This window comes from Eupeodes corollae, chromosome 2, assembly GCF_945859685.1.
Source record: "Eupeodes corollae chromosome 2, idEupCoro1.1, whole genome shotgun sequence".
Taxonomy (NCBI): Eukaryota; Metazoa; Arthropoda; class Insecta; order Diptera; family Syrphidae; genus Eupeodes; species Eupeodes corollae.
The window spans coordinates 109,932,193-109,957,007 of NC_079148.1; the positions used below are offsets into that span (position 1 = coordinate 109,932,193).

Genomic DNA, 24,815 nt, shown 5'->3' on the forward strand with positions numbered 1-24,815 from the left:
TGCTAACAGATGATAACAAATATCCCCTTGGGTAAATTATATTTTGATCTTGATGGTTTAGAGTTGCCATTCTGTGGGAGAATTCATTTAGTCTTGAACTATTTGGTTTAAATTTAGAAAAAGGTGTAGTTTAGGAAATTAGTTTTTGTTTTTATTTATTATTATTATTATCTAATTTACAGAGCCAATGGCTCAACTTTCCATTACCGCAGCACGAATTCCGACTCGCGGTTTTTTTTATTCGATAGATATGTGCAAATAAATAATAACTATACCAATTTTAGAGCGAGGAAACATTTATTTCTATTTTTAATTAATTTTTAAAGTTCACTTTTTTCCATACAAAACACTCAAAAATGGTTGATTTTGACATTTCTTCCCTGTTTTTTGTTCAGTGTTGCCATACTTGTTTTTTTTTCTTGGTAATTTCTTTTATTTTAGTGCTCAAATGGAAAAGTACTTTGCATATACCCAAACTCGCACCCACCCCAAATCCTATAGTGACCCCAAGCAGGGGGGTTGCAGCTCTTAGTACGCCGTGCTATCAATTAAAAAAAACTTGTTTTAGGCTCAAAAAATGCAATACAAAAAAGTAGGGTTAAGTCCGAAAAAGAAAATATTTTTTTTTATGACTTAAAGTTGTTTCCTCGCCCTAATATTTAAAACATGTTCTATTGAGACCCCTACCTAACTGTAAAAAAAAATCAGAAGGAAATTCGTGCTGCGGTAATGGAAAGTCGCCCCGAGCCAATTGCCTTAAAAGCTGACTTCAACTGCACAAACCAATAAGATTGTATTGATTCATACAACATTTTATCTTGCAGAATGGTTTAACTTTCTATTAGAGTTTTGTTGTAAGCCCCAAATGTACAATTACTGAAAGAATAGTTAAGTTTTATCATTTAATAAATATTAATATATATTATTTTTGTCATAACGACAATATAAAAAATAACAATTTTATTTATGATTTTTGCGTGCAAAACTTTAAGAAATACACACGAATAATAATAATTCTCTTTTTAAAAAAACTTCTATTTCGGACAAAATATTTGCAACTAGAAAGTAAGCATTTTTTAAAAGAAAATTTGAAATTTTATTCAGAAACATAACAATTTATTGTCATATATTATTAAAACTGTGTATTCAATGTTAATAAAAATATACAACACAAAAAAAATCTTTTAGTAACTTAACGTTTAATTGTATCAAGTAACTTCAAATTCACCTGCTACAAAACAATTGCAACTTTAAATTGAAACATGTACAAATTATGAAATAATCAATATTTAGTACCAAATCCTTTGTTTTTGACAATTGGTTTGCATCTTCTTGGCATGGATTCAAATACATTTTGAATGATATTTGGTGTAACTTTTTTTTAAAAAAACCGTCCGCACTTATAACATTTTCCCGATTAAGCCAATAGTGGCCAATTCATAACAGTGATGTTATGATCAATAAGGCAAGTTTTAACTAGTCTCGACGTGTGCTTTAGGTCGTTGTCCTGCTGAAAGACCCAACGCAATGGCATTTTTCATTCTGCATATGGCAACATAAATGTTAAATGTTTTTGAACAATTTTGTACATTCTCATCGCCATGCTTAAGAGTTTTTATACAATAACGTGACTGAAATATCTTGCCACGGAGACTTCTTAAGTAAGATATTCCATCACTTCCCATTATATTAAATTTTGATTGGTCACTGAAAAGGACTCGACTCCATTTCTGCTTGTCCCAAAAAACAAGGCCGATAACAGCTCAAATCAGCAACCGCCAACGCAAGAGATATACCGTTCTTGTGCTTACATTTGATTGGAACTCTTGTACCAATTTTGAGGCAGATATGAAAGGATCTTTTTTGACTTTTATTAACAGCATAGTATCCTTTCGACGACTTGTTTTACGTTGTCGACCGCCGCAATGCACAACATACACATCTTTTGTTTTGAGAAAACGGTTCGTGAGACCAACTATTTACTTACATTAAATTTTTTTTAAAATGTCTTTTTGTAAAATGCCTGAATTAAAATCGTCTATAACGGATCTCCGAATTTATTATGTCCCATTATTTACTTATTTCATATTGAAACCGATATCACTGAAGATGTGCTTAATGTAAATAAATTAAAGCAACTCAGCTTTCAGGTCAAGACCTTCAGACAATGCTAAATGCAATGCAATAGAACGACGTTGAATACACACCATTAATAATATATGTATGACTATTGTAATGATTCTGAATAAAATTTTAATTTTTTTTTTAAAGAAAATGTTTACTTTCTTTTCTAGTTGAAAATGTTTTGTCCAATACTGTATTTAACTTATTATTTTTCTATAGCCAAATGTAAAAAATGTCCCCGCTGTGGGAGGGGACAACGACACTTCTATTGTTTGGTTTCGTTTTTTTTTCCTTCATGAGATTTTAAAGTAGCTTTTTCTCCTTTCGTGAAATGTAAAATTAAAGTCAGAAACGTGTTTTCGAAGTTTAGTCTTGACAATTATAATTAACAAAAGAATGATACATACACAATTTAAGAAACCAATAAAAATAGTCGGGTTTAAAGCATTAGTTGCCTCTATATAACTATAAATGGACACGTCACGTCGAAAAATTTCAAATATGATAGTTTGCGACAAAAAGTTAATCTTGCCAATTACAAAATGAATAGCTGCTTTCAATCTCGTCTAGAATAGGCTATCTTGGGTTGGTAAAAACAACTTTCAGCTTTTCACAAAAAGTAGACAAATATTTAGATTTCGAGGTCCAAAATTATAGTAAACTAAAGTTTTAAATGTATAGTTTTAATAATTCACTGATTTTTTTTTATTTCGTGATACATTTTTTCAAAACCAAATGCAACCGCACGTTTTATACATTCAGAGACATGAAACATTTTTTCTTACTACCAAAACATTATTTCACAAAAGAAAAAGAAACAAGTAGCACAAAGTACCTATACATTTTTAAAAGGAGGAAAACACGATTGAAAAACCTCCATATATTTTAGAAAATAAATTACGCTAGTATTCATGATATTTTAAGAGCTTATAGCTCGGAAGTATTTGTATATTATTAAAAAGTATTAAATATAATTATAAATAATAACAACGAAGACTTTTTTCTTATAACAATAACAATATAATACTAGTTAAACAAATAACAAATAAATAAATAATAACAAAATAGATAAACAATAAATAACTTTAAGAGAGTAATAAATACAATAAAGAAATAAACAGCAAATAAACAATGTACATAAAAGTTAAACAACAAATTAAGAACATGAATGAAAATCAATAAATAAATTAATAATTAAATAAATTACTGAACAAATATATAAATGAAATAGCTGACCCGGCCACGCGTTGCTGTGGATCACGTTTTTTGTCCTTTTACATTATTTTTAACTATTTAAGAGGGAATGGAAGTAGAACCTTCATGACCGATTTTCTACTACCGTTCCCCTTTATAACAATGAAATTATAATAAACGAACAAAGACGGAAACGTTAAATCTGGTATAAAAATTTACTTCCAAATTTTCGTACAGTTGATGTAAAGCAAAAATGTATACAAATAATTTAAAAATGTTTTATTATTTTTATTCCAGTTTGTAACCAATAAGTATGTTACAAAGTTTTAAGTAAATAACATGTGATAGTAAAACTTATTAATAAGGTAGGAAGAGTTGATAGTTTAAAATCTTCTAGCAATAATATTTATTATTTTAAATTACAAATACTTTTAATTTCAATTAGTTTAGATCTTATAGATGCACACTATTTTTGGTTAACCTGTTTTTCGATAACTCAAATAGGTTTTCCTACACGTGAACACAACACGCAACATATAGCTGCCCATGAGAAAAGCATGGATTTTTCAAATCTTAATCACAAATGAACCTTGAGTATTATTTATAAACATGGCAAAAGTTAACCGAAATCATAAGTGTAACCTTCTGAAGATTATGGTAAAGTCTGACGGTATCATTGGAATACGTGGTAACAGGACCACTTTTCCTTTAAACTTTCCAGCTAAAATGGTAGCTTCAAACATATTCGCGGTGATGTTTTTGATGTCCAAATGTGTTCCGTTGCACAACTGGCTTCAAATTACCCAGGAGAATATTAGGAGAAACAATCTTTAATCGAAGATTATGTGGTGTTACATATATCTAGTTAATTTAAAAATTCAGTTGGAAAAGGTACACTCACATTTTACACGTTAAACACTAAAATAAGGTTTCCGGATACCCTATTTATCTGAGATTGAACACATTCAATGGCTGCGTTCAATCTCAGACAGATGGGATATCCGGATACCTTTTTTGTTAATGTTTAATGGCTGTGTTCAATCTCAGACAGATAGGATATCCGGATCCCTTTTTGTTAGTGTTTTATGTGTAAAGGAACAGCTGATCCAAAACATCTGGACTGTCAAAAAAGGCATCCAAAAGTATCCAAGAATTTTTGTTATATAAGGGTATCTGACAGAACAGCTGATTCAAAATGTGGTTCCAATTTGTATGTTTTTTGGTAAAAATGCAGTGAGTTATCCATTAAAATTGTTATTTAATAATAATTTTGTACCTTGAAATCTAAACGTTTGTTTGCTTTTTGTGAACAACTGGAAGTTGTTTTTATTTTTTAAATTTAGGTATCCAACTCGTTCAGTAAGGTATATAAAAATACTAACATCCAGGATAGCCTTTCCAACTCCAGATTGAACGCAGCCCATGAGCCTCCGGTGATTTCGAATTAAATCTTTGACATATTTTATATGGCAGAAATTTCAAAATTGACATTCCCTTTCCAAAAACTTAAAGGATTATGTAATCGTTGTGAATAAAAGAAATTATTTAAAAATCTTTGCACACTAAACTATTGACTCACAATTTTCCTCAGGAAAAGAATGATCACCTACTATTTTTTTAATGGGTTTTAAAACTTTTAAAATTATTTGTCTCAGGAATGCGTATAGACAAAAATAAAGGTTTTATATACAAAATTTAAGTAGTATTGTTTAAAGCATACCATACCACAGAGAATAGGTTTCTTACTTTATTTAAATTGTATTTTTATATTTTTTTAATACTAAGACTTTTAACCATGGAACTTTAAAACAAAAGACAAAAACTTTATACCATTATCACTTCAAATCAACGATAGTACGTAAAGAAAATTAAATTACAAACGAAAATTAATTTTTCGGAATGGTTGTTTATCTTTATTTAACTTTTGTTCATGTCATTTGTTTTTATATAGAAATTATATATTGCGTGGTATGATAGTATAGACAAATAAGATATAAGAATATGAAATAATTTATGTGCTTTCTTTAAATTATTATTATTTTTTGTTTGTTTTAGTTTGCTGATAGCATAAATAAATGGGTCAAGAACATGAACTTAAAAATATTAAAAAAATATATCATTTGGAAAATTATGCAACATTCGGTGATTCTTAGTTTCAAGGGTCTAAAGTCTAAACCCTTAAGTTTTTATTGTTGCTCTTAATTATAAATTGATTTTGAAAAAAGTAATAAACATGCTTTTTGGAGTAGAATAAGATCTATACAGTACCCTTTTTTTTGGTTTAAAAAACCCATTAAAAAATATAACAACGTACTATTTCAAAAGGTTACCGATATCGCCCCCGATTTTACCTTTCCAACAGCATTGAGTTCTCCACCTCTAAAAAAAAATTGCGATCAACAAAAAGCGAGCGATCACCTTAATGTCACAATTCTTGCGTCTTAACCTAGTTTTAGAATTTATTTCACAACTCATGTTTCAGCTCAAATGAAAAGGGCTTGTTTATCACGATTGAGGGACGTGGTCGACCTTTTTAGACTGTGACATTAGACCGCCCTCATCCTAAGCATTTCCATTTTGAACATTTGTTTGAAAGTTAAGATCAATATTAATCAATAAACCATAAATAAATTTAAAAATTAATACTTGGCCAAAACATTTTGTACTTATACACAAACCCAATCGATGCCTAAGCAACAAAGCTTAAAATAAGTTAAAAAAAGATCTAAGGACACTTGCTAAGATTTTAAACTCATATCAGCATACCCTAAAAAACATAATTTAATGAATTAAAATTAAATTTTTGTGTGGAGTGTTATAATTTCAAAGCTTTAAACTTAGTATTGATTTATTCATTTGACCTAAACTAACAGAGTTTTCAATTGGTAAATTGTATTTAAATAATAAAATATTTTTTTGGCGAATGGAAACCCATAAAAATAGATATTTATCTTTTTTTGATTTCTTAAAATCAGACGTCAGTCAAACTGACGCATACAAATTTTATTGGTGTTGGTTTAAAAAAAGCGAAAATTTTAATCTATAAATTTTGTACTTGAATCAAAACTAATCAAATCAATCAACTTCAATCAACAAATTGGATGAAAAACGGAGTTTTGAAACATTTAAATACAAAAAAAAATAATTATTTTACTAACAAATAAAAAATCTACTTTAAATCGTTTCTTCATCCAATTCCCTTTGGACCTGATAAAAAATTTCCATTGTCATGTTAAACGTCATTTTTGACTTGTTTATTTGATTTCAAAAAAATGTTGGTCTACATTATTTAGACTTATAGCTTTTTCGTATGCTTTTTTTTCTATGATCATTTTTTGCTATAGGCCACCGTCTTGGTTTGTGTCTGAAAGGAATACATTTTCCAAGAATAATACTTTTACTTGTCATTGTTTTTCTTACAATTCATTGTATTAATTTCAATTAACTTACTGCCAAAGTCAAGTGGCTGGGAATTAATTACTGGTGGTCTATTTTCTCACACTTCAAATGGTTGGACCACATCCCGTAAATTGTGGCGGTTGAAGAGAGTTAAATAATGCCAAGCGATTTGATAAAATGGAGGTGAGATTAATTGTGATCGCCACATTCTTTTTAACATTTTTTTAAGATATAAGAATAATTTTGTTTTCAAATTGTGAGCTTTTTATGAAAAAAAGAAAACACACTGAATCACTATAAGGTTTTTTCATCCTGCTTTGATTAAATTTTGTATGAGAAACAGAAAATAATCAAAAATATGTTAACCACGAAATATTCTCAATTTTTTTCAAATGTAATTTTTAAAAATTTATTTCAACTGTAAAAATAGGGAACTATTTATGGGATTTATGGGAACAAATTAAAAAAAAAATAACAAGGGGAATTAAAATGACATGATTGCCGTTTAATTCTTTACTGATATTGCCACACGACGACGTCAATATTTTATTTAGGTTTGTGTCTAAAATACTAAACCCAAAATAATACTCCCAAACTTTGCAACCCTTCTTTTTGAGTTCATAGTATTTTTGTCGACTGGTAGTTCAATTAAACAAAAAGAATTTAAATGGTATTTTGGTGGTCTACTTTCTCGTTCTCAAAATGGTTGAACCACATCCCGTAAATTGTGGTATTATATTTGGGTTTGGGGGAGTTAATTGTCAAAACAACTGATTTTAAGCTCCAAAATAGAAATTGAGATAATGGTGATCGCAATTTTTTAGACAAATAATGATAATTAACTTTGTTTAGATTTACAAATTCGGTTTGAGTAATTTTATCGTAATGGAGTCGAATGTTGGGTGAAAAATATTGTCATTAATTAGCGGTATAATCTTTTATATTTACCTTTACTGAATAAATCAATTTAATTTATATTTTATTATAGTTCGATCACGTTTCTGATCTGGCTGGGTGAGTTTGTATACCTACTAGGAACAGTGAAAAATATAGCCATTATATTTGTGTGCTTGTATGATCAAACTACTTATGATGCTTATTGGTCTTCTGGGGTTTTCTAAAGGTTTTATAGACTAAAATACTCATAGAATTTTGCTTCCTTAGGATGAAATAGATGCAAAATAATTGAATGTTTGCTTTAAAATGAAGCTATTCATGAATCAGGGTAGGTACAAATATTATCATCAATATGAATGTCATGTAAAATTAAGAGGTTTTATTTTTGACAGCCCGCTATTTAAGCGGCTTTCACTTCTGTAACTGTCGTCTTTTGACATTTGACAAGTAAAATTTACACCATTACTACAAATAGAGCTATAAATTGTTGGAACTCACTACAAAAATGTTGAACATTTACCGATCTAGACATTGCACAAATGACATTACAGTATACTTTGCATAAAAACTTAGATCTTAAAACTTTTAAAGTTCAGTTTATAAAATGAAATCGTTGTAAGTCACTAGGCCCTAGTTCTTAAAGGACTGTTGCGCCACCTTATTTATTAACTTCCCATAGGAAGTTATTGTAATGGGTCCGATTTGTCAAATTGAAAATTTTGACATTTCTCGATGTTTCAAGGTCCCTAGAGTCGAAATAAAAGATTTTTAGAAAGATGTCTGTGCGTGCGTGTGTACGTACGTTTGTGCGTGCGTGTGTACGTACGTTTGTTCGTCCGTACGTCCGTACGTCCGCACGTTCGCGATGTTTTTTTCGTCGTCCATAGCTCAAGAACCAAAAGAGATATCGAATTCAAATAAATTTTGTTATACAGATAATAAGGCAGAAAGATGCAGAAAGGGCTCTCAAGAATATTGCGTGGGTGGTTTTTTTACCATAGCAAATTGAAAAAAAGGTGAACATTTTGGTTAACCCTAAATATCTTACGAACCAAAAACGCTAGAGACTTGAATTAAACTTTATATAATATATTGTAACATAATCAATATAACGGTTTTTTTTTTAAATCAATAAAACTGAAAAAAGAATTTGTCACCTCCAAAATTTTACGACTGAAATATGATTTCATCTCTAAAACAATTTTGAGCAACGAAGAATAATGTTTTTGACATCTGATAAAATTTTGAGAAAAATCTAATTGACAGTTTTTTTAAAAAAAATAAAAATCTAAAAAAAAACATTACTCAAAGTTCGTAAAAATTGAATATCGATTCAAATATCTTTTCAAAAACTTGAAATTTAGGCTTCAAGCTTATTTTATCTTATAAGAAATATGGTTTTGAACATTTTGAAAAATGTTGAGAAAAATCGAATTGACAGTTTTTTTACAAAAAATAAAAACGTAAAAAAAAAATTTATAAAAGTTGGTAAAAATTGATTTTCGACTCGAATATCTTTTCAAAACTTTGAGATATTGGCTTTAATTTACTTTTATCTTTCAAAAAATCTTGTTGTCAACATACAACTAAAGTTTGAAAAAAATCGAATTGATAGTTTTCTTACAAAAAATAAAAACCCAAAAAAAAAAATTATAAAAGTTGGTAAAAATTGATTTTCGACTCGAATATCTTTTCAAAACATTGAGATATTGGCTTTAATTTACTTTTATCTTTCAAAAAATCTTGTTGTCAACATACAACTAAAGTTTGAAAAAAATCGAATTGACAGTTTTTTTACAAAAAATAAAAACCTACAAAAAAAATTTATAAAAGTTGGTAAAAATTGATTTTCGACTCAAATATCTTTTCAAAACTTTGAGATATTGGCTTTAATTTACGTTTATCTTTCAAAAAATCTTGTTGTCAACATACAACTAAAGTTTGAAAAAAATCGAATTGACAGTTTTTTTACAAAAAATAAAAACCTAAAAAAAAATTATAAAAGTTGGTAAAAATTGATTTTCGACTCAAATATCTTTTCAAAACTTTGAGATATTGGCTTTAATTTACGTTTATCTTTCAAAAAATCTTGTTGTCAACATACAACTAAAGTTTGAAAAAAATCGAACAAAAAATAAAACTCTGAAAAAAAACAATACTAAAACTTCGTAAAAATTTACTTTCGACTCAAATAGCTTTTCAAAACTTAAAAATATTGGCTTCAAACTTATTTTATTTCACAGAAAATATTGTTTTCGATATTCAGTAATTTTTATATAAAAATCCAACAGTCAGTTTTTTCATAAAAAAAAATCTACACAAAATAGTACGCAAATTTGGTAAAAATTAATACGAGTACATATAAACAAACTTTTAAGCAAGACAAATCGACAGACGAGATGGGAAGTTATCAGTGTGGGTCGCATCCCAGCCTCTTTTTTTTTATTTTTTATAAGAAACGAATTAAACCTGGTCAATCACGAGCAAGGTTCTATCTTACAAGAAAATATTGATCGGGAATCCGTAAAGTTATCGAGGACAAGTGTTTTTTGATTTGTCGTGCAGTCACTGTAGCCGTTTTGGTTATTTAGCTGATATTGATGTCCATTTTTAATAAAATACCTTCCCCTTTACAATAAAATAAAAGTTCGTTGATTTCTCTTAAAAGATAATCGTTTTTGAAAGTATCAAAATGAGAACTCTTATTGGATGACCTTTAATTCCAAAACCAAAACGCCCAAATCCTTAAATTCTCAAAGCCCAAAAAGTTAAACAAAAAAATATATCACCGAAAACCTAAAGCGAATGTCGCAAAGCTCAAACAAATCTTAAATAAAAGAACGCCCAATTTGTTAGTTGTCATTTTGAAATAGGCTTTAGGCTTGTGACATTTATTTTAGGCATTACTACAAACGTCAAAATCAGTGTTCACTAGCTGTAGCCGAAATTTTTACACTACGTCAAAGGGGAAATTTTAACTCATTTTGTAGTTGGAAGTAGCCAATCAGAATGACTTCACTACGTAGTGACTAAATTAGTGAATACTTCCAATTACGACCATTATAAAAATTGCATAATGTCCAAAGGATTTTCGGTGGTTGGGCTCTGAGACGCGTATAAACAGTGAGTTATGTACATGTTTTCACCCTGCTTCGGCTAGTTGCGAAGTTGGGTGTATGCAAAGTTTCTTTGCATTTAAAGAATCTGGAATTAAAGAAACTTTGCATATACACTACCTCGCACATGCCCCAAATCCTATAGTGAGCCCAAGCGCGAATGGGGGCGGTAGGTTGCTGGGTGGCAGTATGCACCGCATAGATATTTCACTGTTTATAAGTCATAATTCTGGGTGCTTGCTTGCTGAACAAGCAAACCATTTCTTTTCATTTCACTTTAAAATTGTCCTTTCGCTTTCTAAAAGTGAAATAAATCCGAACATTTTTGTTGAACGCTTTCTTGACGTTCCGAGTTTTTGGACGATCAGTAATTTTTGATTCAATTTTTGTATTTGGCCAAATATTTTAAAACTCAAAATGTCGTAAGGCCTAAAATAAACAAAAAAATTGTCAGAATGCTCAAATGTTATAGTCCATGACATTTTTTTGGCGATATGTCAATTGGAAATTTGGTCGTTATAATATTTTAAAATTAATGTGGACAGTACGGCATGCATTGATTTTAGGGTTGGCCATGTTTTTATTGGGCAATAAGACTGAACGTTTATTTTTATTTGGAATTGCATAAAACCCACAAAAGTTTTAACGCCCAAAATAGTACAACAACTAAATGTAAAAAAAAAAAATTATTTTGGGGACAGTGACATTTTTAATTTGGGCGATACGGTTTTGGTCGAAAAGACCTAAGGCCATTTAAAACACTTAACAATTTGTAAAATGGAAAAAATAAACTCATTTTAAAAGGCAGACACATGTCTGTCGGATCAGCTAGTTGGGTATAAAGTGCATTTATTCGCAGTATTATTTAAACACTCTCTGCACCTAAATAAAATTAAAAAAAAATATTAAAAAATAATTCTAATATTTTCTATTTTGAAAAAAAACACGATCTTAGTTGTCTCATTACTTTTTTTTGTCACTCTCATTTTTTATTTTTACTCTCTCATTTTCATTCATTTTCACACTTTCCATTTCAAAAGGCTTTCACTTTTTCCCCACAATTTAGGAAATGTGGTGAACCTTTTTAGTTTGAGACATTGGACCGCTTTCATATATTTAAAAAATTATTTAATTTTCATTGAATTCAATAACTTAATTGTTTCTGTTAATTGTAAGAAAAGGAATTCGAGTTTTCGATAATATTTGATTCGAATCTATTTGGACACAAACCTTGCTCATAACTTACTTAACAGTTCATTATAATAATATTCTTATAAGAACTGCGAAGTTTTATACATTTCACATATTTTATGTGTATATTGAATAATTAAATATTCTTTTTTGATTTTTTGTATATATAATTAAGTAAATTTGAGTGACATTTTATTTAAGTTTGCATTATTTAGCATCCGGTGTATTATTACAATTTTCATTTATATCCATAACCTGCTTACAATTCACTGGTGGACATTCAGTGCATAAAACTTCTTTATTACTTCTACTGGTCTCCAGACCGTTTATATTTTCTGTGCTAGCTTTTCCTCTTGTTGATCGTGAACTTGTCTCTATTTTGACATCAGAAACATCTGATTTAACTTTAGTTTCTGGCCAATATTTCTATTAAAAAGAAAAATAATCAAGGTATTGAAGTCTTTCCTACATCTATTCTCACCTTTGGAATATCCCATATAATAACAGATCCTTCTGAACTTCCAGTAATACAAAATTTTCCACAAGGACTAAAAGCACAACTTGTAACTGAAGATGCATGCTGCTGCCCCGTACAAACTGTTACTCCATTTTGATAATCCCATAACTATTTTTGATACCAAAAGAATTATAAATACCCTTATAAAAAGAAATATCATCCTTACTTTTACGATTTGATCAGTACCGACAGAAATAAAATAATCACCTGTCGGATTGAAGGCAACACAATTGACTGGTTCTTTAGAGGATCCTTCTAGTTCTCGTAAAAGGCTCCCATTAAACACCTTCGAATAATTTAACCTTCTAATTAAAAGAACCAAATATTTTTTATGTATGAATTAAAACACACCATCCAATAACCAATTCTGCCATCAGATCCTACAGTTAGCAATTGGACACCTGTTGGATAGTATCGAGCACAAGTAAATTGTGTATTGGCGCATATAACTTGTTTTCTTGTCATTCGACTGAAAAGACACAAATTAAACGCATAAAAAGCCCAAGCTCCAGAACATACATTCTCTTATTCCCATACTAACTTTATATCCCATATGACGCAAGCTCCGTCTGTTCCAGCAGACACAACCTCAGTGTCAAAATTGTTGAAATGCAACGAACTTATCGGTCCCGTATGGTCTTTCAGAACTCCGATCAAACTCTGTCGAAAAGGCTCAATCTTCCATACCCGAACTTGTCCTTCTATTCCAGAACTTACAAGTATTTTATCATTTGACGAAATAGCTAATGCGCTACATCCTGAAGGAAACAAAAATTAGATGACTTCGAATGATTGTGTTGAGATATGCCAAATGTACCTTTATTATGGGCATTGGGTATAGCATAAATGAGTTTCCCAGTGATTGGAGTAAAAGACCTTATAACACCATCATTCCATGCGGACACAATACTCGATCCATTATGAGTAAATACAATTGATGTACAACGAAAGTTATAAACCATAATTCGCAAAAGTTCCTGCAAACGTTTCATTGACCAAATTCGTATAGATTCATATCCAGCTGTGGCAAAAATACTCGACAAGTTTCTAAGAAGTATACAAATTTAAAGGAAGAGCGACCTTCGAAATATAGTTAAACTTACTTAGGAAATATCAATTCATTAACCGATTCCTTATGGCAAGTTGTTTTAAGCTTCAAATCGAAGTCAGTAATGTTAAGCATGTAAATTTCACTGTTACTGGTTCCAATGAAATATTTAGTGTCTGAGCTTTTGGAAATACTCGTTACAGCTCCATTGACCTTTGTTGATCTTATCTAGAAAATGTATCGTTTTCATGGATTTATATTGGTCGAATATTATTTGTTTTAATATTACCGTCCTTAATTTTGGCCAGGTTGGATTAGGATAGTTTTTAAAACATTCCTTTCTTAGCGCCACCAATTCGACAGTTCCATCACCGGTTCCAAGCAAAAGATTTCCATCGATGGTGCACGATATTTCTCGAATACCATTCACGTATTTTTCACAGTCTTTTCCAATTGGTTTTCGTGGATTATGCTTTCCATAGAGTCCAACTAAAATACCAGTTCGTCCTTCTTTTCCATTATCGTTAAGTCTAACATGAGCAGCATCACCAGTCATGGTACCAATATAGATGTTCTCGTCATTATCATCTATTACCATTGAAGTATATCGACGTTGATGTCTTCCAACTTGGACTTCCTGCACAATTAGTTTTCTGCGTTCTTTTTCAATCGTCCACATTCGAAGATGATCTGTTTTTGGAAAATGAAATGTTCTTATTGTCCTAAGACTTGTTCATAATATTATCTATTAAGGAAAGAAAAGTTGAAATACACGAATTCCTAATTTTCTTCTCTCGCATGCTATCGTTTTTTGTTTTTTTTTGCTTCTTAAGGGTCTTACAATAGAAACTTTTAGACTTCCAATATTGCTAAGGCTGAATAGTCGTTCTATTCGAGCAACGTTCTGTGCCCTTAAACATTTTTACGATCGCCATATTCATCCTACCAAGATTGTTATTTGATTTGATCCTCGAATCACTTAAAAACACGTAGACGTGTGTTGGTTTAACATAAGATTTCACTGCTATTCGTCAGAGTTTGCAAAAAGAATCCAAGTTATACGAGGCAATTAGTTACGTTTTCCAATTTGACAAACAACCCTTTTACACAAAATAGCAAATGGAATTGCGCAGAAATTAAGTTAACCATAGAGGAATAAAGTTCAGCTTTCCGTGGAATGAAAAAACATGATCAATTGTCATTTTGACATAAGTTGACATGACTTTATATTTAGGGAGATTGGGCAGGTTCAGGCGACATAAGAGACTTGAAAGTAAGGTAAGTTTCTAGCATCTGATTGGCCAAAAAATTTCCTTCCAATTAAAGAAAATTTATTGGAAACTTGACTGGAAAGTTAGTCAAGAAAAATCTCCCTAACTATCAAGTCAAGTCAACTTATGTCAGAATGATGTTTTATAATGTTTTTTAAATTAACTGAAAGTTGAACTTTATTCCTCTACGATTCATTTATTTTTCGCACAATTTCATTTAAAATTTTATGTAAAAGGATTTCTCGTCAAATTCGAAAAGAAATAAGTAATATTTCCTTACAATATGAAATGCAAATTTGGATGGAATTTTAGTTTGCCTGAGGACTATTTTGTAGACAATAATGTTTTGGTAGTTTTTGTACAGTAAACTGAAGGTAGAAGTTAGGGAAGTAAAATTCTGAGTTTGCAGTTTATGACACTTGAAAAACTAACTAGTTGACTTGGTCAAAATGTATGTTCAAGGATGCAATTTGACTGCAAATGTTATGTTCTCTGAACATGACCATTTTCTTTGACTAACTTTCCAATGAAGTTGCCTTGATTGGAAGTCAATTTTTTGGCAGCTGGCCAATCAGATACTAGAAACTTGCTTAACTTTTATGTCACCTGAACCTGCCCAATGGAAACTAAGCCTGATTTTCATTAAAAAATCATGAGGTCCATTTTTATGAATATGTACGCCAGTGAAAAAAAGGAACAATACCAATGCACATGGAGACTGTCAAAGCACCCATAAAAGTCAACGCCTGGTGTAGTGATTTTGCACCTTTAATTTTTATATTTAGTGTGATTTTAAACATATTTTGTGAAAAAAAAACAAGAATTATTTATAAAATTATACTTACGATCTCCCGATACTAAGAATGTATCACAACTTTTATGTAATGGACAGACATAAGTTGGATGTCCTGACGTGCTATTGACAGCTACGGCTCGACAAATTGGTGTCCTTTGAAAAAATGAAAAAAAAATACCAGTTTTATTTTATAAATACAAAAAAGTAAAAGTCAAGTTGAATAGCTCATAAGTAAAAGCCATTTTAAGCTAGCTCTTGGGGTCCATGGTCCGAAATTAAGACCATAAAAAAGGTCGAAGTATTCTTTTAGAAATTAAGGAACTTTGGCTTTCATTTTAATGGGAAAATATCCTAGGAACATTTTATTCACGATATTCCAAAATAAAAACCCAACATTTTTTAAATTCTCTATAAAATTTGATTATTTTTCAAATTGAAGATCATGTTTTTAATTACCGTGTTTCCACATCGAAAACTATTACACATCCATCATCGACACCACCAATGCTAACAATATATTTATCTTCAGCTGTGAAGCAAACAGTTTCGCAACGAACCTTTTTCAAAGAGTTTTACAAAAGTTATGAAATCATACGAATTGTCTAATAAAAATATCCTTACATTACCTTATGGAGATCATGTCTTGCAATTTCCCTGCGTTCCTTATAGTCCCAAAGAATGACATATGCACGAAAGCCCATGTGATTTATTTGTCCGGATGCTACATATTTACCGCTAATTTCATAATTGTTTTACTAATATTTGTAAACGTAGATTTTTATAAATTTTAAATTGTATCAAACCTGTGAGAAACATGCAAACAGGATACCATATTTGTGTGGCCTGTTAAGAACTCCTGTTCGTTTGTTTTGGTGTTTGTAATAACGACTTTTTTACCAAGGGGAATTAAGGTATGCATCCCGTCAGGATGAAGATTAAGTCCAAACGGAACATCTCCATCGAATCCAAATATTGCACGTGGTTTGAGTTTAGAGTTTTCAACATCATCCTGCTGCGCCATGATTTATAAAAATATAAAAAAATATGCTTTATATTGACTTGAGAATAGTAGAATGCGAAAAAACGTCTGCTTATGACGGCTTTTGTTATAAATTTTGTTTGATTATTAAAAGGAAATTGATTGTACTTAGTTGCTACGGTTTCCGGTTTTGGGGTTGTTTTTGTTCAAACCGATGAAATGTTACGTTTCGAAAGTTGTTTATTTGTATACATTTTTGTTTTGTTTTGGTTAAATGGTTTCTGTGGCAGCTTCCCAAAAGTACATAAATATAAAATAACATAATTGAGTTAGGCTGATATCAAGTCAGACAATGAACTGCGGTTTAATTGGTTGATATGTAAAAACTTTCTTACCCATTCTTTTAGTCTTTACAAAGCGGAGTCTGATAGCTAAACCAAAATCACGCATTCGGTGGTGCCGACTTTGAAATATTAAATAGAAACAATGGAATCTTATTAGGCAATCTTAAATGTCTCCTCAATATTGGAGTTCAATTTACATCGTTAATATTGTAAGCTCGAGCTCAACGCCCGAATAGATCAATTTTCTATTTTGTCACGCTTTGAAAGCTGTCATCTGTATTGTCATTTGGCAGATTCAGACAACATGAAGGCCTTCATTTGCAGTCAAATTCATTCGTTGGACGTAAATTTTGACCAAGGCAACTATAGTTATTCAAGTATCATGAATTTCAAACTTAGAACTTTACTTAGCAAACCTCTACTTTAAGTTCATAGTACAAAAACTACCAAAAACATTATTGTCTACAAAATACTCCTCAAGCAAGCTGCAAGCCCATCACGATTTGTATTTTGTATTGTAAAGACATATTACTTATTTCTTTTCCGAATTTACAAGGAACCCTTTTACAGAAAGCATTAAATGAAGTTGTACAGAAAATAAATAAATCATAGAGTTATAAAGTTCAGCCTTCAGTTGAATAAAAAAACATGATCAACTGTCATTTTAATAGAAGTAGACTTGAATTAACAGTTAGGGAGATTTTTTTTGGCTAACTTTCCAGTCAACTTTTCATTAAAGTTGCCTTAATTGGAAGGTCACTTTTTGGCAGCTGGCCAATGAGATACTAGAAATCTGCCTAACTAACTTTCAATCACTTCTGCACTGACATCTCTAAATGTAGAGAGTTCGCTTCGGGAGTTAATTCATTTAATGCTAACTAGCAGAATAATTAACTCAAAACTGGGCAACTCTTCTAGCAGACGATTCGTTAGTAGAGGGACACCGCAAGGTGGTGTTCTATCCCCTCTCCTCTGGAACCTAGTGGTGAATGAAATCCTAACTAGTCTGGATGCGGAGGGTTTCAGAGTGATAGCCTATGCGGTCGACGTTACTATAGCAGTTTCAGGAAAGCATCTTAATATACTAAAAGAACTCTTACAAAATACCTTGGACAGACTAATACTTTGGGCTGATCGGTGTGGACTGGGTGTTAACCCACACAAAACCGATCTGTCAACCCTCCTTACATTAAAGGAATCCAATTAAAATTCTCAGACGAGGCTAAATACATAGGTCTTGTCTTAGACAAAAAACTAAATTGGAAACGCAACGTACAGGAAAGAGTCAAAAAAGCTACTCTAGCTCTCTTTTCTTGCAAAAAAGCTATTGGTAATAAATGGGGTTTACAACCCAGAATCACGCATTGGCTATACATATCGGTAATCAGACCGATTTTAACGTACGGTGTGGCAGTATGGTGGACTGCTTTAGAGAAAGCAGTTCCCCGTCTGCGGCACTGGACACCTTGCTCTACCTCACACCCCTTGACATATTTAGCAAACAAATAGCTGCAAGCTCTGCTATTCACCTCAATGCTTCGTCGCAATGGACTAACAACAACATTTGCCACTCCGTAATTCTATGGTACTTAGAATCAATTCCAAAGCACACAGACTACACCATCCCCCAACTACAATTCGACAGAAATTTCCAGATTTCTATACCTACCAGATCTTTTTGGGAGAATAGGACATTCTTGGAGGATGAGTCAATCCACTTTTACACAGATGGCTCAAAAACCAAAGAAGGGGTTGGTGGAGGTGTGTACTCTGAACGACTGAAATTAAGTCTCTCATTCCGCCTTCTCAATCATTGTAGCGTGTTCCAGGCGGAACTTTTGGCGATTAAGGAAGTCTTGTCTTGGCTCAAAGAAAACGTGATATCAACATCTGATATCCGTATTTTCTCTGACAGCCAGGCCGCTATCAAATCTCTGGACTCTGTCTCTACAAACTCTATATCAGTTTATAACTGTCGATCATCTCTAATGGAGATGGCGCAACAGTTTAATATTCACCTTTGCTGGGTGCCGGGCCATAGAGACATTCCAGGTAACTGTAAGGCAGATGAACTCGCCAGGAACGGTACAGTACAGCCCATCCTACCACGTTTGGAAAGTACTGGCGTACCAATCGCTACTTGTAAACTGTTGCTAATGCAAGACACTGCGAGGAGGGAAGGCACCAGGTGGAACAACATCACCACGTGTCAAGCCACAAAAAACATCTGGCCAACACTGGATTTAAAACGTTCAAGGTGCTTGCTCTCTCTAAGCAGATCGCATATAAGCTCGATAATAGGTGTCATAACCGGACACTGTCTAACAGAAAAGCAAGCCACGAGACTAGGCGTATTCTCAAATGACTATTGCAGAAGCTGTTTGGACGAGGAAGAGGAAGAAACGGTTCTTCATCTTCTCTGCACATGCCCTGCTCTAGCTCGAAAACGCAAGAATTACCTAGGAGAATTCTTCTTTAACGATCTAAACGATCTAAATCATATCGGTATAATCAGCCTCTCACGTTTCGTAAGGGACTCAAGCTGGTTCCATTGAGCTTAGGAGGAAGCCTCAAGATTCATGTGGTATCACAATGGGCCATTAAACTGGCCTAAGTGTGTCCGTTTCCATCTTGGACAGCCACTATAACCTAACCTAACTTTCAAATCCCTTATGTCTTCTGAACTAGCCCATTCCAATTCTGTTTGTTTTCTACAATAAAATATCGTAAAGTCATTAAAAAGATTGTCAAAAGCCTGACTGACCTAACGCGTGGTTGTGATATAGTCATGATATTGCCTTATGCCACTGTTGAGGAAGCAATAGATGAAGTTGGTTTTAACCTCTTCCTCAATGTTATAACAATTACACAAGTGATTGTTTCAACTGCAACAATAAAGGTAATATTTCACTATTAGACACTATTTTAGAACAAATGACAACTGCAAATGCTGACCGGGAAAAAGCAATGAACCTTATTACGTTATTGGTTCATCAAGTCAATAAGTAGTTTTAATAAAAAAAATAGAATTTTCGTTTTTAAATTATTGAAACTAATGAGTATGAGTCTGGGTGTGGCATAAAATAAATAAACGCTGGAATTGAGTTCAAAATTACAGTGTTTACATTAAACTTAGTTTTATTTGATAAAAAAAAAATTAAAAAAATTACCAAAGGTGGCTGTGTATTTTGTTTAAAACATTAAAAACAGATTTTCAAAAATAAAAATAATAAAACAAAAAATTATATGATAAATGGACACCCTTAAGAAATATCGAGGATTTCACAAGTTCTTTCAAAATTATTTTGTCATGAAATCAAAGTTTCTCTTCAAAGAAAATGCGTCTAAATCTAATAAAAGCAAATCTAATTTAAAGCCTAAGAGCCCCTCTATGAAGAGTCCTGAAAAATGTGCCCATACGTCATCGCCAGGTCTAAAACAATCTTACATACATATATTTTATTTTAAGTATTTCAAACTTTTTTTTTTAACTAACCAAATAATTCTAGAAGAAAAAGCTATCCTTTGGAAAAAAATAAGTGTCTTTGGTGCATTTCCAATTTTATTGCTGGTATCTGCATATGTCTTAGTTAGCGTTAAAAACGAACCGGAAAGAGAGCGTCCAGAGTTTGTTAAATATGAATATTTGGGAATTCGCAATAAGAGATTTCCCTGGGGTGATGGAAACAAATCGTTTTTTCATAATCCAAAAACTAATGCCTTACCTGATGGATATGAAGATTGAATTTTTATACAAATTTTATATTTTATTATATTATATTTCTTCTTTTCTTTATTAAGAATTTTATATTAAATATAGAAATGTTGCAAAAATAACGAACGTTTTTTTTACTTTTGTTTAATTTACAAAAAAAAAATATTTGTTTAACTTATTTTTTTAAGTATTTCGTTGCATTTGTAATTTTCAACAAATTTAAAACTCATAAAGTTTTACATGGTTGTTAATATAAGCTAATTTATAGATAAGATTTAAAAGTTCAGAGAATATAAGGAACTTCATTTGCACTCGATCGCATTCTTTGAAAGTACATTTTGGACAAGGCAAATATGTATTTAGGTTTCCAATTGGCAACTTGTTAGTTTTCCAAGAGCCATAAACTTCAAACTCGGGTCCTTACATCACTAACCGCTACCTTCAGTTGATCGTTTTAAAGCTACAAAAAACATAATTGTCTACAAAACATTCCCCAGGCAAGCTACACGTTTGTATATCTTGACTAGTATTTGATATTTTAAAGAATAAATACAGGGTGGGTGTGGTTACTTCCTTATCTGAAACTGAGCGGCTATTAATAGTAGAGCGTTTGTTTATGTCTTGTTCGAAAGCACGTTTTCTGAGGTTTTCGTTATGACAAGTGTTCGCCGTGGAGGCCTACTTTTCTTTCAGCCAATCGAACATAGCTATTCATCGTTTTTTAAAAACCATTTCAATATCACACCTGCAGATCGTAATCGATTTGTTTGTGGGTGGAAACGTTCAGGGATATCGGTAGTGTGCAGAAGAAATATAATGGACCTTCTAGAACCTTCAGGTAGAATCGATCTGCACACAAACATTCGGAACATTCTGCTTAAGGGATTTCTAGTCGCACAGTGGGACAAATTTTTCACGAGGAACATAATTTTCGCCCATACAAATAGGCAGTGGTGTAACAACTTAATTCACTCGATTATGTTGCCCGAAGAAATGCATGTGAAGCCTTCCTCTATAACCTGCTTTAGGACGCCCTTGTTTTCTTAGTGACGAGGCACACTTCCATATTTCAGGATGTGTGAACAAATAAAAAATGCGATATTGGAGCTCTACTAATCAGAGGGAACTTCATGAGCAGCCCCTGCATACAGAACGTGTGACTGTTTGGTGTGCAATATCAAGAATCGGCATTATTGGCCAATGGTTCTTTAAAGAGAACGAAAGTGCAGTCAGTGGCCAGCATTATATATAATTTTTTCCTGTGGTTACCTTAAATCGTTGGTATACTCCGATCGTCCAAGGACCCTTCGTCATCATAAATATAATATTCGTACTGCTATCGCCCGATATAAGCACAGATATGCTGGAAAAAGTGAAAAACAATTTCAAATTCCGACTATCTCAATGCACATAAGAACGGTGGCCACCTTCAAGATGTCGTTTTTAAATCAATAGAAAATAAAACTTTAAATGTACTTCTATATATGAAAAAATAATTAAATCAATATTGCCAATACTTTTTGCGTTATGATTTTATAAAATAAGGAAGTAACCACGGCACACCCTGTACATCACAGAATAATAAAGTTCAGCTCTCAATTGAATGTAAAATTATGATTAGCCGTCATTTTGACATAAATGGAATGGACTTAATAGTTAAGGAGATTTTTCTTGGCTAACTTTCCAATCAACTTTCCAATAAAGTTACCTTAATTGGAACCCAAATTTTTGGCAGCTTTACTTTCTAGTCTCGTTATCTGAACCTGCACATTGACTTTATTGGAAGACAATTTTTTCAAAGTTAAGACGATTCAATTCCACTATGTTGTATGAATCTGCCCGTTATTAAAGTGTTTATCTTTCAATTCGACTTAAGATGTGAAAAATGTTTTATAAGTACATAGTTTATTCTCCGAAAATGATCGTGCGATTAATTAAATTGTATTTAATATTTTTTTGTTGTGGTGACTCCGTATGGATTGTCCACCACTACCTATCACTATATAATCTAAGCAATATCTTGTTAAGTCCTCTGAGAAAAAAAAACAAATTTTTGTAGTGACAGCTTTTTAGCTATCAATGTCACCTTACATCTTATCATCATAAAAGTGATCTTTGAGTTCCCTTCGCTTCATTGTGTAATTGTTTATAATTTTTTTGTAAACAAAATTAAAATATAGTTTTATTTTGATAAGCTGACTCGACTGTGTGTCTTAATTAAACTAAATATAAGCTATATCTTACTTACTTACTTAAGGTGGCGCTACAGTCCTGTGTGAACTAGCGCCTCACTCAACAAACTTCTCCATCTAGCTCGGTCCCTAGCTAGATGTCTCCAGTTTCGCGCTCCAAGTTGGGTGAGGTCACCTTCCACTTGTGCGCGCCATCTGATCCGCGATCTTCCTCTACCGCACTGCCCTGTGAGTGTGGATTTGAAGACTTTCCGGGCCGGAGCATTGGTTTTCATGCGCTCTACGTGACCCAGCCATCTTAGTCGTTGGACGTTTACCCTTCTGGCTAAGTCTACGTCGCTGACAGCCCGTACAGCTCATCGTTCCATCTTCTCCTCCACTCTCCTTCGATGCATACGGGACCGTACCTATATCACACGAACAACTTTTCTCTCGAAGCGTAAGGGTCTTATATAGCAACACTTTGGTCCCTCGAGAGAGGACTTTACCACTCAATTGCTTTCTTAGTCCAAAGAAACAGCGGTTAGCAAGAGTTATTCTGCGATTGATCTCAGCGCTGGTGTTGTTTTCTGCGTTTACAGCGGAGTATAGGTAGACGAAGTCCTTGACTACCTCAAATTTACGTCTGTCGATGGTGACGTTTTGACCAAGACATCGGTGTTGTATGTCCTTTCTTGACGACAGCATGTAGCCCTCATTAACCGTTAGAACTATTTTTGCCGCCTCTGCCTCAATACTCACAAAAGCCCCATTGACATCACACTGAGTTCTTTCGATTATGTCAATGTCATCAGCATATTATGCTAGTAATTGGACAGATATATAAGCTATATCATTGTTTGTTATTTTGCAAAAAGTTAGTATCAACAAAAAAAATATTAGTTTATCATCTCTAGTGCCATCTGTTACAGGTGAAGAACAATTTTACTTCGACCATAATCTACGAACAAACCCCTTTTCTTTAGTTCTTATTTGCATTACCGCAGCCCGAATTTCCATTTTTTTTTTACAGATAGGTAGGAGTCTCAATAAAATATGTTTTAAATATTAAAGCGAGGAAACAGCTTTAAGTCATAGAAAAAATATTTTCTTTTTCATACTTAACCCTCTTTTTTTTGTATTTCATTTTCTGAGCCACAAACAATTTTTTTTTTGAATTGATAGCACGGTGTACTAACAGCTAAGTATGTAAGGGGCAACCCCCCTGCTTGGGATCGGTATAGGATTTGGAGTGGGTGCGAGTTTTGGTATATGCATAGTACTTTTTGCATTTCAGCACTAAAATCAAAGAAATCCCCAACAAAAAAAAGCAAATATGGCAACACTGAAGAAAAAACAGGGAAGAAATGTGAAAATCTACCATTTTTGTGTGTTTAGTATGTTAAAAAGTAAACTTTGAAAATTGATTTAAAATAGAAATAAATGTTTCCTCGCTCTAAAATTGCTATGGTTATTATTTATTTGCACTATCTATCAAATAAAAAAAATGCGAGTCGAAATTCGTGCTGCGGTAATAGAAACTTGAGCCAACAACTTATATATAAATTATAGCACATATTTTCTTAACACATCCTTTTTTCCAAATTTTTACAATTTTGTTTTAAATTATTCTGACAAATGTTTAATTGTATCATATTAAAAATACAAAAATCAGACTAATGCGGATCGTCTTTTTGGCAATTTTTCACTGCACTATATATTGGAACCCAAAAATACACAATTAATATAACCACCATTGGATGATTAATTTTATGTCGAGTCTTCATGCAACGAAACTAGTGGAGTCAGACTTTAATAAATTTTCTTTGAAAAATAAAAAATACAAATCGATCTCGCCACACTCATGTTTCGATTTCTCAGAACATTGTTATTGTGAATCATGCTCAATGCGAACAATCGACATTCTTGCACATCACTAACTGTCAATCCACCAACAACAAACCAAAACGTCACGTAAATTTCCCTTGAAGAAGAAAAAAAAAAAAACAAAAAAATATCTCAAAACTGCCATTCCCCATCGCCATTAATTTAT

General features: G+C 32.1%; 2 protein-coding genes across 3 annotated transcripts; one reads left to right on the forward strand and one right to left on the reverse strand.

Annotated features, from left to right (window-relative positions):
- Nucleotides 1-11,697: 11,697 nt before the first annotated feature.
- LOC129944247 (cilia- and flagella-associated protein 52) lies at nt 11,698-16,720 on the reverse strand. Of its 2 annotated transcripts, XM_056053566.1 has the most exons (12): nt 16,357-16,719; nt 16,180-16,288; nt 16,010-16,110; nt 15,603-15,706; nt 13,776-14,176; nt 13,542-13,714; nt 13,256-13,485; nt 12,980-13,196; nt 12,790-12,907; nt 12,605-12,724; nt 12,403-12,546; nt 11,698-12,347 (listed from the first exon to the last, which is right to left on the reverse strand). In XM_056053566.1, the coding sequence occupies exons 1-12, from the start codon at nt 16,572-16,574 to the stop codon at nt 12,129-12,131; spliced, it is 2,154 nt and encodes a 717-aa protein (XP_055909541.1). In that variant the 5' UTR covers nt 16,575-16,719; the 3' UTR covers nt 11,698-12,128. The 2 variants fall into 2 exon arrangements, with proteins under 2 accessions (XP_055909541.1, XP_055909542.1); XM_056053567.1 differs by lacking the exon at nt 11,698-12,347 and having other exon boundaries at nt 12,452-12,578; nt 12,646-12,724; nt 16,357-16,720.
- Nucleotides 16,721-19,969: 3,249 nt separating this feature from the next.
- LOC129944255 (cytochrome c oxidase subunit 6A1, mitochondrial-like) lies at nt 19,970-20,713 on the forward strand. Its single transcript, XM_056053576.1, has 2 exons — nt 19,970-20,307; nt 20,386-20,713. Exons 1-2 carry the CDS (start codon nt 20,130-20,132, stop codon nt 20,619-20,621), a joined length of 414 nt encoding a protein of 137 aa, XP_055909551.1. The 5' UTR covers nt 19,970-20,129; the 3' UTR covers nt 20,622-20,713.
- The last annotated feature ends 4,102 nt before the right edge of the window (nt 20,714-24,815 follow it).

Excerpts from the sequence above, each read along its gene's own strand:
- LOC129944247 (XM_056053566.1), bottom strand. The coding sequence starts at position 16,574 with ATGGCGCAGCAGGATGATGTTGAAAACTCTAAACTCAAACCACGTGCA. Across the intron at positions 13,715-13,775 it reads CCTGGCCAAAATTAAGGACG|ATAAGATCAACAAAGGTCAA; the intron begins GTAATATTAAAA and ends TACATTTTCTAG. Across the intron at positions 12,547-12,604 it reads GTACTGATCAAATCGTAAAA|TTATGGGATTATCAAAATGG; the intron begins GTAAGGATGATA and ends TATCAAAAATAG.
- LOC129944255 (XM_056053576.1), top strand. The coding sequence starts at position 20,130 with ATGGACACCCTTAAGAAATATCGAGGATTTCACAAGTTCTTTCAAAAT. Across the intron at positions 20,308-20,385 it reads TGCCCATACGTCATCGCCAG|AAGAAAAAGCTATCCTTTGG; the intron begins GTCTAAAACAAT and ends AAATAATTCTAG.